The sequence below is a fragment of the Ammospiza nelsoni genome, chromosome 32, assembly GCF_027579445.1.
Source record: "Ammospiza nelsoni isolate bAmmNel1 chromosome 32, bAmmNel1.pri, whole genome shotgun sequence".
In the NCBI taxonomy this organism is placed as follows: Eukaryota; Metazoa; Chordata; class Aves; order Passeriformes; family Passerellidae; genus Ammospiza; species Ammospiza nelsoni.
The window spans coordinates 1,417,043-1,429,976 of record NC_080664.1 but is presented as its reverse complement, the minus strand read 5'-3'; the positions used below and the strand labels follow the sequence as shown (position 1 = coordinate 1,429,976).

Here is a 12,934-nt window from a genome sequence, read left to right as displayed (position 1 = left end):
GGGGGGACTGGGGGGTCCTATAGGGGCTATAGGGAATGGGGGGGGATTGAGGGGTCCTATAGGGGCTGTAGGGAATTTGGGGGGGGTATAGAGGGTCCTGTAGGGGATTGGGGGGATCTATAGGGGATGGGGGGATTGAGGGGTCCTATAGGGGCTGTAGGGGATTGGGGGGATCTATAGGGGATGGGGGGATTGAGGGGTCCTGTAGGGGCTATAGGGAATCCTAAAGGGGATGGCGGGGGGGTATAGGGGCAATAGGCGCAATAGGGGATGGGGGCTTCTATAGGGGATTGGGGGATTGGGGGGGTCCTATAGGGGCTATAGGGGATGAGGGGTTCCTATAGGGGCTATAGGGGATTGGGGGGGTCCTATAGGGGCTATAGGGGATGAGGGGTTCCTATAGGGGCTATAGGGGATTGGGGGGGTCCTATAGGGCTATAGGGTCCATAGGGGATGGAGGGAGGCTCCTATGGAGTCTATAGAGGATGGGGGGTTCTCATGGGGGCTATAGGGGATGGGGGAGTCCTATAGGGCTATGGGGGATTGGGGGGGGGGTCCTATAAGTGATTGGGGGGTCCCATTCCCAGTTCCTCCCAGTTCCTCCCAGTTCCTCCCAGTTTATCCCAGTTCATTCCCAGTTCATCCCAGTTTATCCCAGTTCCTCCCAGTTCCTCCTCCAGTTTATCCCAGTCCATTCCCAGTTCCTCCCAGTTTCCTCCCAGTTTATCCCAGTTCCTCCCAGTTTATCCCAGTTCCTCCCAGTTCTTCCCAGTTCATTCCCAGTCCCTCCCAGTTCCTCCCAGTTTATCCCAGTCCATTCCCAGTTCCTCCCAGTTCCTCCCAGTTTATCCCAGTTCCTCCCAGTTCATTCCCAGTCCCTCCCAGTTCCTCCCAGTTCCTCCCAGTTTATCCCAGTTCATTCCCAGTCCCTCCCAGTTTATCCCAGTTCATTCCCAGTTTATCCCAGTTCATTCCCAGTCCCTCCCAGTTTATCCCAGTTGTATCCCAGTTAATTCCCAGTCCCCTCCCAGTTTATCCCAGTTTATCCCAGTTCATTCCCAGTCCCTCCCAGTTCATTCCCAGTTCATTCCCAGTTTATCCCAGTCCCTCCCAGTTCCTCCCAGTTTATCCCAGTCCCTCCCAGTTCCTTCCAGTTCCTCCCAGTTCCTCCCAGTTCATTCCCAGTGGGTGCCGCAGTTCCGGCCACAGGAATTCGAGCGGGAACCGCGGCCAAAAATGACCCGGGAGGGGCAAAAATAACCCGGGAAAAATGAAATAACCCGGGAGAAATAAACCGGGAAAAACGAAATAACCCAGAGAAAATGAAATTACCCGAGAAAAATGAAATAACCCAGGGAAATAACCCAGGAATGGGGTAAAAATGTCCTGGGAATGGGGAAAAATAGAATTTGGGATGCTCATCCTGAAATAAACCCCAAAATAAACTTGGAAAATAAATCCTGAAAATAAGCTCCAAAAATTAATCCCAAAATAAACCCCGAAAAATGAACCCCAAAAATAAATCCACAAAAATAAACCCTGAAAACAACCCCCCAAAAATAAATCCTGATCATAAGTCCCGAAAATAAACCCCCTAAAATATTCCTCTGAAATAAAACCCCAAAACTAAAAATTAAAATTAAAATTAATAAAAATAAAACCCCCAAAATAAAATTAAAATAAAAATAAATAAAAATAAAACCTCTCAAAAATAAAAATGGGGGAAAAATGGGAAGAATTGGGCTGGGGAGGGCCAAGGGGGGGTTTGGACCCCCCGATCCCGCTTGGAACCCCCCAAAATCCCCCCAAAATCCCGGGGGGAGGGGCCGGGCAGGTTCACACGGCCCAGACGCTCCCAAAAATCCCAAAAAAATCCCAAAAATCCCCAGAGGGGCTCTGAGATGGGCTAAAAATAACCCAGGGCTGGAAAAATCCCAATCCCACCCCAAAAATAACCCAGGGCTGGAAAAAATCCCAATCCCACCCCAAAAATAACCCGGGAGGTGGAAAACGGCCCAAAATCCCAATCCCACCCCAAAAACCCTCCCTGTGCTCTGGGGTCGGTGCCGGGGTTTGGGGTCACTCCCCATGTTTGGGGTCCTGGGATTTGGGGTCACCCCCTGGATTTGGGGTCTCTTTTTGGATTTGGGGTCAATCCCCGGTGCCGGGATCGGTCTCTGGGTTTGGGGTAATTTCCTGCATTTGGGGTCACTCCAGGGATTTGGGGTCAGTCTCTGAATTTGGGGTCACTCCGTGGGTTTGGGGTCAGTGCCTGGATTTGGGGTCACTCCATGGATTTGGGGTCAGTCTCTGAATTTGGGGTCAGTGCCTGGTTTTGGGGCCACTCCCAGGATTTGGGGTCACTCTGTGGGTTTGGGGTCAGTGCCTGGATTTGGGGTCACTCCCAGGATTTGGGGTCAGTCTCTGAATTTGGGGTCACTCTCTGGATTTGGGGTCACTCCAGGAATTTGGGGTCACTCCCAGGATTTGGGGTCAGTGCCTGGTTTTGGGGCCACTCTGTGGATTTGGGGTCAGTCCCTGGATTTGGGGTCAGTGCCTGGATTTGGGGTCACTCCCAGGATTTGGGGTCACTCCCAGGATTTGGGGTCAGTCTCTGAATTTGGGGTCACTCCCAGGAATTTGGGGTCACTCCAGGAATTTGGGGTCACTCCATGGGTTTGGGGTCAGTCTCTGAATTTGGGATCAGTCCCTGGATTTGGGGTCAGTCTCTGAATTATTTGGGGTCAGTCTCTGGATTTGGGGTCACTCCTGGCAATTTGGGGTCGCTCCTTGTGTTTGGGGTCAGTGCCTGGGTTTGAGGTGAGTGCCGGGATTTGGGGTCACTCTGAGGATTTGGGGTCACTCTCTGGGTTTGGGGTCAGTCTCTGAATTTGGGGTCACTCCCTGGGTTTGGGGTCAGTGCCTGAATTTGGGGTCACTCCCAGGATTTGGGGTCACTCCAGGAATTTGGGGTCACTCCGTGGGTTTGGGGTCAGTGCCTGGATTTGGGGTCACTCCTGGCAATTTGGGGTCAGTCTCTGAATTTCGGATCAGTCTCTGAATTTGGGGTCACTCAATGGATTTGGGGTCAGTGCCTGGATTTGGGGTCACTCCGTGGGTTTGGGGTCAGTCCCTGGATTTGGGGTCACTCCAGGAATTTGGGGTCACTCCCAGGATTTGGGGTCACTCTGTGGATTTGGGGTCAGTCTCTGAATTTGGGGTCACTCCATGGATTTGGGGTCAGTCTCTGAATTTGGGATCAGTCCCTGGATTTGGGATCAGTCTCTGGATTTGGGATCAGTCCCTGGATTTGGGGTCAGTCTCTGAATTATTTGGGGTCAGTCTCTGGATTTGGGGTCACTCCTGGCAATTTGGGGTCGCTCCTTGTGTTTGGGGTCAGTGCCTGGGTTTGAGGTGAGTGCCGGGATTTGGGGTCACTCTGAGGATTTGGGGTCACTCTGAGGATTTGGGGTCACTCTCGGGATTTGGGGTCACTCCCGGGATTTGGGGTCACTCCCGGGATTTAGGGTCAGCTCCTGGTTTTGGGCTCCCTCCCCGGGTTTGGGGTCAGTGCCTGGTTTTGGGGTCACTCCATGGATTTGGGGTCACTCTGGGAACTTGGGGTCAGTCTCTGACTTTGGGGTCACTCCCCAGTGCCTGGGTCTGGGGTCAGTCCCGGGATTTGGGGTCACTCTCTGGACTTGGGATCCCTCCCCGGTATTTGGGGTCACTCCCTGGATTTGGGGGTCACTCCCCGGGATTTGGGGTCACTCCCTGGATTTGGGGGTCACTCCCCGGGATTTGGGGTCACTCCCCAGGGCCTGGGTTTGGGGTCACTCCGTGGGTTTGGGGTCAGCTCCTGGGTTTGGATTCAGTCCTGGGATTTGGGGTCACTCCTCATGTTTGGGGTCACTCTCGGGTACTTGGGGTCAGTGCCCGGATTTGGGGTCACTCTGGGAACTTGGGGTCCCTCCCTGGCTTTGCGGTCCCTCCGTGGGTTTGGGGGTCACCCCCTGGCTTTGGATTCAGTCCCGGTATTTGGGGTCCCTCCCTGGCTTTGGGGTCCCTCCGTGGGTTTGGGGGTCCCTCCCTGGGTTCGGATTCAGTCCCGGTATTTGGGGTCCCTCCGTGAGTTTGGGGTCCCTCCGTGGGTTTGGGTTCAGTCCCGGTATTTGGGGTCCCTCCGTGGCTTTGGGGTCCCTCCCGCTGTTTGGGGTCCCGCCCCCTCCCTGCCCCGCCCCTCCCGGGGCTCTCCGGGGCTTCCCCGGTTCCGCGGGGGCGGAGCCGCTCCCGGGAGCTGCGGGAGCCGCGGGCGGCGGCACCGGCGGGGCGGGGATGGCGAGCGGGGGCCGCCGGTGCCCACCGGGACTACCGGGACCGTGTCCGGGGCTACTACCGGAGCCGTTCCTGTGGCTACCGGGGCTCTGCCGGTGGCTAAAGGCGATGTTCCTGCGGCCCCCGGGTCTCCCGGGGCTACCGGGACTCTACCGGTCGTTACCGGGGCTGTACCGGTGGCTGCTGTCGGTGTCCTTGTGGCTACCGGGACTGTGCCGGTGCCTACCAGAGTTACCGGAGCTCTGCCGGTGGTTACCGGGGCCGTTCCTGTGGCTACCGGGGCTCTGCTCGAGGCTACCGGGACTCTACCGGTGGTTACCGGGACTCTACAAGTGGCTGCCGTCGGTGTCCCTGTGGTTACCGGGACTCTGCTCGGTGTTACCGGCGCTGTCCCCGGGGCTACCGGGACTGTGCCCGGTGTTACCGGCGCTGTTCCTGGCGTTACCGGCGGCCGCCGCGTTCAACCTGGACGGGGCCAGCCCGGTGCTCAAGGACGGGGACCGGGGCAGCCTCTTCGGAGCCGCCGTGGCGCTGCACCGGCAGCTGAGCCCCGAGCCCCGGGCGTGGTGAGCGGGGAGACCGGGGAGAACGGGAGGGACCGGGGGGGCCGGGGGAACCGGGGGAGACCGGGGGGATCGGGGGGGATCGGGGGGAACGGGAAGGACCGGGGGAAACCGGGGGGGACCGGGGGAATCGAGGAGAACGGGAGGGACCGGGGGGAACGGGAGGGACCGGGGGAACCGGAGGGACCGGGGGGAAAACCGGGGGGGACGCGACCCCCGGGATGGGCAGGGAGGGACCCCCGGAATGGGGGGAGAGCCGGGGCGGGGGGGTTCGGTTGAGGGGATTTGGGGGTTCAGGGGTTTGGGGGGATCCTATTGCCGGGATTTGGGGGTTCAGGGGTTCGGGGGGGATCCTATTGCCGGGGTTTGGGGAGTTTTAGGGCAGGGAGGATCCTTTTGAGGGGATTTGGGGAGTTTTAGGGCAGGGAGGATCCTTTTGAGGGGATTTGGGGGGTTTTTGGGTGGGGGGGATCCTATTGCCGAGATTTGGGGGTTTTTGAGGGGCTTCTGCCTCAAGGGGGATCCAATTACCGCGATTTGGGGGTTCGGGAGCGCCGGGAGCCGCGGGGCTGAGCGGGACCGGGACCCCCAGAGCGACCCCAGAGCGAGGGGACGGTGCCAAAGGGACAGGGACAGACAGGAGGGACAGACACCGGGACGGAAGGGACGGTGACAGGGACAGACACAGGGACAGTGTCAGCGTCACTGTCAGGCCGCCTGCGCGGCCGGGATTATTCAGCATTAGCGGGGGATGGGGGCCCTGGGGGGCTCTGGGGGGGTCTCGGGGTCCCAGCGCTGCCCCGGAGCTCTCGGCTGGAGGGACCCCCCCGGCCGGACCCCCCCGACAGCCGTGTGCCCTCTGTCCCCCCGTGTCCCTCTGTCCCCGTGTCCCCGTGTCCCACTACCGCAGTGTCCCCATATTCCCACGGCCCGTGTCCCCCTGTCCTCCGTGTCCCCGTGTCCTACTACCCCAGTGTCCCCCTGTCCCTGTGTTCCCCAGCCCCTGTGTCCCCCTGTCCCCCAGCCCCTGTGTCCCCCTGTCCCCCTGTCCTCCGTGTCCCCCTGTCCTCCGTGTCCCCCTTTCCTACTACCCCAGTGTCCCCGTGTCCCCCTGTCCTCCGTGTCCTCCCTGTCCCTCTGTCCCCCATATCCCCCTGTGTCCCCCTGTCCCCCTGTCCCTGTGTTCCCCAGCCCCTGTGTCCCCCTGTCCCCCTGTTCTCCGTGTCCCCCTGTCCTCCATGTCCCCGTGTCCTACTACCCCAGTGTCCCCGTGTCCCCCTGTCCTCCGTGTCCTCCCTGTCCCTCTGTCCCCCATATCCCCGTGTCCCACTGTCCCCCCCCGCTTGTCCCGGGCCATTCCCGGGGGTCTCTCAGCCCTGGCTGTCACCGCGTCCCCCCCCTCTCGCCCCCCCCCCCACCCCCCCGTGCCGCTGTCGCCGCTGTCGCCGCGGTGTCGCAGCGCTGCCGCCCGCGCCGCGTTCCTGGCACCGAGGGCGGCTTTGGCCGCCGCTGCCCGGGGCAGGTGGCGGCGGAACCGGGCTGGGCTCGGCTCCCTCACTGTCCCCTGACTGTCCCCCACTGTCCCCGGTGTCCCCTGGCTGTCCCCCGCTGTCCCCTGCTGTCCCTCATATCCCCCGTGTCGCCCCCGTGTCCCTCGCTGTCCCCCGTGTCTCGCCCGTGTCCCCGCTGTCCCCCGCTGTCCCCCGTGTCCCCCGTGTCCCCCGGCCTGTCCCGGCCCCGTGGGGCGCGGGTGTCTCGGTGTCCCCGCTCCTTTTTTGGCCGTGTTGCTCGCGGGTTATTTTGAGTGAATTCCGGGTTATTTTTACCTCTTCTGCCTCCCCGCCACCCCCGTGGGCTCCGCCGCGGCCCCCCCGCGCCACCGGCACCGCCCGGGCTCGGGGACCCTCGGGGACCCCTCCCCAAATCCTCGCGGGGGTCCCGTGTGGGCCCGGGGGGTGTCCGGGCTGTCCCCTCCTGTCCCCTCCTGTCCCCACAGTGTCGCTGCTTGGTGGGGCTGGCACCGCGCCGGGCACGGGGGTGGCACAGCTGCACCCGGGGGGGGCTCGGTGACCCTCGGGGACCCCTCCCCAAATGCTGACGGGGGTCCCGGGGGTGTCCGTGGTGTCCCCTCCTGTCCCCACAGTGTCCCCCCAGCAGCTGCCGGGCACGGGGGTGGCACCAAGGGGGGTTCCGTGACCCTCGGGGACCCCTCCCCAAACCCTGACAGGGGTCCCAGGGGGTGTCCGAGGGGTGTCCGGGGTGTCCCCACAGCGTCCCCCTCCCCAGGCTGGCACCGCACCGGGCCCGGGGTTGGCACACTGGTACCGGGGGGGTTCTGTGACCCTCGGGGACCCCTCCCCACGCCCTGACGGGGGTCCCTGCCCTGCCAGGCTGCTCGTGGGTGCCCCCCGGGCGCGGGCGCTGCCCGGCCAGGCCGCCAACATCAGCGGGGCTCTGTTCGCCTGCCCGCTGAGCGCCGAGCCCGCCGACTGCTGGAGGGTCCCCATCGATGGCGGAGGTGAGCGGGGGGCCCGGGGGGTCCCGGGGGGGTCCCGGGGGGTCGCAGGGGGGGGTCCGGGCCGGGCTGACCCCCCCGGTGCCCGCAGAGGATCCGCAGCGAGAGAGCAAAGAGAACCAATGGCTGGGGGTCAGCGTCCAGAGCCAAGGGCCCGGCGGCAAGGTCGTGGTGAGCACCGGGACGGGGACACCGGGGAGGGGACACCGGGGAGGGGACACCGGGACACCGGGACACGGGGTGGGGACACCGGGATGGATGGGGACACCGGGGAGGGGACACCGGGACACCGGGGTGGGGACACCGGGATGGATGGGGACACTGGGGAGGGGACACTGGGACACCGGGACACCGGGGTGGGGACACTGGGATGGATGGGGACAGAGAGATGGGGACAGCGAGACAGGGACATCAGGACGGGGACATCAGGGTGGGGACACTGGGATGGGGACACCGAGGTGGATGGGGACACCGGGGACGGCGGGATGGGGACACCAGGGCGGGGACACCGGGGAGGGACAGCGGGATGGATAGGGACACTGGGATGGGGACATCGGGGACACCGGGATGGGGACACCGGGATGGATAGGGACACTGGGATGGGGACAGTGGGATGGGGACACCGGGATGGATAGGGACACTGGGATGGGGACAGTGGGATGGGGACACCGGGGAGGGACAGCGGGATGGATAGGGACACTGGGATGGGGACATCGGGGACACCGGGATGGGGACACCAGGATGGATGGGGACAGTGGTATGGGGACACCGGGGACACTGGGATGGGGACACCAGAATGGATAGGGACAGTGGGATGGGGACAGTGGGATGGGGACACCGGGATGGGGACACCGGGATGGATGGGGACACCAGAATGGATAGGGACACTGGGATGGGGACACCGGGATGGATGGGGACACCGGGGACACTGGGATGGGGACACCAGAATGGATAGGGACACTGGGATGGGGACAGTGGGATGGGGACACCGGGGACACCAGAATGGTTGGGAACACCGGGATGGGGACACCGGGATGGATGGGGACAGTGGGATGGGGACACCAGGGTGAGGACACCGGGACGGGGACACCTCGGCGGGCTGTCCCCATGCCCGCTGAGCCCCGCGTGTCCCCAGACCTGCGCGCACCGGTACGAGGTGCGGCACCGCGTGCGGCAGCCGCTGGAGACGCGGGACGTGATCGGGCGCTGCTTCGTGCTGAGCCAGGACCTGCGGGAGCGCGACGAGCTGGACGGCGGCGAGTGGAAATTCTGCGAGGGGCGAGCACCGGGCCACGAACGGTTCGGGTTCTGCCAGCAGGGCCTGGCGGCCGCCTTCAGCCCCGACCGGCGCTACGTGCTGCTGGGGGCACCCGGCACCTACAACTGGAAGGGTGAGGGGCGGTGAGACCCCTGCCCAGTGAGGGTTTGGTGGTCTGGGGGCTGTTCCTGCTGGGGGCACCCAGGACCTACAACTGGAAGGGTGAGGGGCGGTGGGACCCCTGCCCAGTGAGGGTTTGGGGGGTCTGGGGGCTGTTCCTGTTGGGGGCTCCGGGGACATACAGCTGGAAGGGTGAGGGAAGGTGGGACCCCTGTTAGGGGGATTTGGGGAGTAGGACCCATAATTGGAAGGGTGAGGGGCGGTGAGACCCCTGCCCAGTGAGGGTTTGGGGGGTCTGGGGGCTCTTCCTGCTGGGGGCACCCGGGACCTACAACTGGAAGGGTGAGGGGCGGTGGGACCCCTGCCCAGTGAGGGTTTGGGGGTCAGGGGGCTGTTCCTGCTGGAGGCTCCGGGGACATACAGCTGGAAGGGTGAGGGGCGGTGAGACCCCCGTTAGGGGGATTTGGGGAGTAGGACCCATAATTGGAAGGGTGAGGGGCGGTGGGACCCCTGCCCAGTGAGGGTTTGGGGGGTCTGGGGGATGTTCCTGCTGGGGGCTCCGGGGACATACAGCTGGGAGGGTGAGGGGCCGTGGGACCCCCTAACAGGGGGGTTTGGGGGTCTGGGGGGATGTGGGACCAATAAATGGGAGGGGGAGGGGCGTTTGGGGGCTGTGGGTGTGCCCAGGTGTGCCCGGGTGGTGCTGGGGCTGGGGGTGCTCAGGCCGAGCACGAGGGTCCCTTGGTGTCCCTGGGGGTCCCCGCAGTGTCCCCCTCACCTGGGGAGGGGTCCCTGCTCAAACAGAGCCCCTTGGAGCCCTCGGTGTCCCCATTGCCCCCCCCGTGCCCCCATTGCCCCCAATGTCCCCATTGTCCCCAGTGTCCCCAGTGTCCCCTCCCTGTCCCCATTGTCCCCGGGCCCCACAGGCACCGTGTGCCTGGAGCGGCTCCAGCAGAGCTCCCTGTCCCCATTACCCCCAATGTCCCCACTGTCTCCATTGTCCCCATTGTCCCCATTGTCCCCATTGCCCCCATTATCCCCACTGTCCCCATTGCCCCCATTATCCCCATTGTCCCCATTGTCCCCACTGTCCCCAATGTCCCCAATGTCCCCCACTGTCCCCATTGCCCCATTATCCCCATTGCCCCCACTGTCCCCAATGTCCCCATTGTCCCCAATGTCCCCCCATTGCCCACATTATCCCCATTGTCCCCATTGCCCCCATTGTCCCCATTATCCCCATTGCCCCCATTATCCCCATTGTCCCCACTGTCCCCAATGTCCCCATTGTCCCCACTGTCCCCATTGCCCCCATTATCTCCATTGTCCCCACTGTCCCCAATGTCCCCCCATTATCCCCGTTGTCCCCAATGTCCCCATCGTCCCCATTGCCCCCACTGTCCCCAATGTCCCCATTGTCCCCAATGTCCCCCCATTGTCCCCATTATCCCCATTATCCCCGTTGTCCCCACTGTCCCCATTGTCCCCAATGTCCCCCCACTGTCCCCATTGTCCCCATTGTCCCCATTGCCCCATTATCCCCATTGCCCCCATTGTCCCCAATGTCCCCGCTGTCCCCCCAATGTCCCCCCACTGTCCCCGCTGTCCCCGCTGTCCCCCGGGCCCGCAGGCACGGTGCGCCTGGAGCGGCTCCAGCAGAGCTCCCTGGACCTGCTGCGCCCGGACGCCGGCCCGTTCGAAGCGGGGGGGGAGAAGGAGCAGGACCCGTCCCTGATCCCCGTGCCCGCCAACAGCTACCTGGGTACGGGGGCTGGGGGCGCCCCTGACCCCCGGCCGTGCCCCCTCCCCACCCAGGGCTGCTCTTTGTGACAAACATTGAGAGCGCCGCCCCCGACCTGAGGGTGTTCCGGACCCCCGAGCCCGGAGAGAGGGTGCCCGGCGCGGCCGCGGACGTGGGGCACAATTCCTACCTGGGTTCGTGCGTGCCACGCCGTGCCAGGCGTGTGCCAGGCGTGTGCCACCCGTGTGACCCCCCCGTGCTGTGTGTGACACTCCTGTCCCGCCCTCCAGGAAGGGTCCTGCGGGCACACGCGTGTGCCACCTGTGTGCCAGGCGTGTGCCAGGCGTGTGCTACCCGTGTGACCCCCCTGTGCTGTGTGTGACACTCCTGTCCCCCCCTCCAGGAAGGGTCCTGCGGGCACACGCGTGTGCCACCTGTGTGCCAGGCGTGTGCCACCCGTGTGACCCCCCTGTGCTGTGTGTGACAGTCCCGTCCCCTCCTGGAAGGGTCCTGCGGGCACACGCGTGTGCCACCTGTGTGCCAGGCGTGTGCCACCTGTGTGCCACCCCTGTGCCGTGTGTGACACTAACACCCCCCCCCCCCCCGGAAAGGTCCTGCGGGCACACGCGTGTGGCGCTGTCCCCACGGGGCTCCTGTCACGGGTGTCCCCACTCGGGGGTGGCACCATGGGCACGCGTGTCACTGTCAGGGGTGGCCCTTGGTCGGGTGGCACCGTGGACGCGGGTGGCACCTGTGTAGATGTGGCGGTGACACACTCAGGTGTCACCTGTGCGCCCCGACACTCTCAGGTGTCACCTGTGCACGCTCGTGTCCCCACGGGGTCACAGATGCCCCCTGCCCTGTCCCCTCCCCCGCACACGCACGCGTGTGGCCGCATCACCCCCTCCCCCGCACGGCCCCTCTTGTGTCCCCACCCCGGTGTCACCGTCCCTGTGTCACCAAACCGTGTCCCTCCATCGCTGTCCCCTCATTTTGGTCCCCACAATTCCTGTCCCCCCAATCCCTGTGTCCCCCAAATCCCTGTGTCCCCATTCCTGTCCCCCAATCCCTGTCCCCTTTCCCTGTCCCCCCATCCCTGTCCCTTCAGTTCTCTTGTCCCCATCCCTGTCCCCAAATCCCCGTGTCCCCATTCCTGTCCCCAATCCCTGTCCCAAATCCCTGTGTCCCCATTCCTGTCCCCCAATCCTTGTCCCCAAATCCCTGTGTCCCCAAATCCGTGTGTCCCCATTCCTGTCCCCAATCCCTGTCCCCCATCCCCGTGTCCCCATCTCTGCCCTTCCCAATTCCTGTCCCCAAATCCCTGTCCCCATCCCCGTGTCCCCAGTCCCTGTCCCGCCAATCCCTGTCCCGCCAATCCCTGTGTCCCCCAAATCCCCGTGTCCCCATTCCTGTCCCCAAATCCCTGTGTCCCCATTCCTGTCCCCCAATCCCTGTCCCCTTTCCCTGTCCCCCCATCCCTGTCCCTTCAGTTCTCTTGTCCCCATCCCTGTCCCCAAATCCCCGTGTCCCCATTCCTGTCCCCAATCCCTGTCCCAAATCCCTGTGTCCCCATTCCTGTCCCCCAATCCTTGTCCCCAAATCCCTGTGTCCCCAAATCCGTGTGTCCCCATTCCTGTCCCCAATCCCTGTCCCCCATCCCCGTGTCCCCATCTCTGCCCTTCCCAATTCCTGTCCCCAAATCCCTGTCCCCATCCCCGTGTCCCCAGTTCCTGTCCCTTCAAATCCCTGTCCCCAAGTCCCTGTCCCGCCAATCCCTGTCCCGCCAATCCCTGTGTCCCCCCAATCCCCGTGTCCCCATTCCTGTCCCCAAATCCCTGTGTCCCCATTCCTCTCCCTTCAGTTCTCTTGTCCCCAATCCCTGTCCCCAAATCCCTGTGTCCCCATTCCTGTGTCCCCAACCCCTGTCCCCAAATCCCTGTGTCCCCATTCCTGTCCCCAATCCTTGTCCCCAAATCCCTGTGTCCCCAAATCCCTGTGTCCCCATTCCTGTCCCCATCCCTGTCCCCTCAATCCCTGTGTCCCCATTCCTGTGTCCCCAATCCCTGTCCCCAAATCCCTGTGTCCCCAAATCCCTGTGTCCCCATTCCTGTCCCCCAATCCCTGTCCCCAAATCCCCGTGTCCCCATTCCTGTCCCCAATCCCTGTGTCCCCCAAATCCCTGTGTCCCCATTCCTGTGTCTCCAAATCCCTGTGTCCCCATTCCTGTGTCCCCAATCCCTGTCCCCAAATCCCTGTGTCCCCATTCCTGTCCCCAATCCTTGTCCCCAAATCCCTGTGTCCCCATTCCTGTGTCCCCAATCCCTGTCCCCAAATCCCTGTGTCCCCATTCCTGTCCCCATTCCTGTCCCCAATCCCTGTCCCCAAATCCCTCTCCCTTCAGT

The 12,934-nt window shown here is 63.4% G+C and overlaps 1 protein-coding gene across 1 annotated transcript in view; it reads left to right on the top strand.

The window, feature by feature from the left end:
- The first annotated feature begins 4,440 nt into the window (after nt 1-4,440).
- LOC132085814 (integrin alpha-7-like) overlaps nt 4,441-12,934 on the top strand; it is a 30,626-nt gene continuing 22,132 nt past the window's right edge. The window contains 5 exon segments of the mRNA XM_059491284.1: nt 4,441-4,901; nt 7,289-7,416; nt 7,505-7,584; nt 8,549-8,804; nt 10,607-10,726. Coding sequence (XP_059347267.1) covers nt 4,444-4,901; nt 7,289-7,416; nt 7,505-7,584; nt 8,549-8,804; nt 10,607-10,726 — 1,042 coding nt within the window. The 5' untranslated portion in view covers nt 4,441-4,443.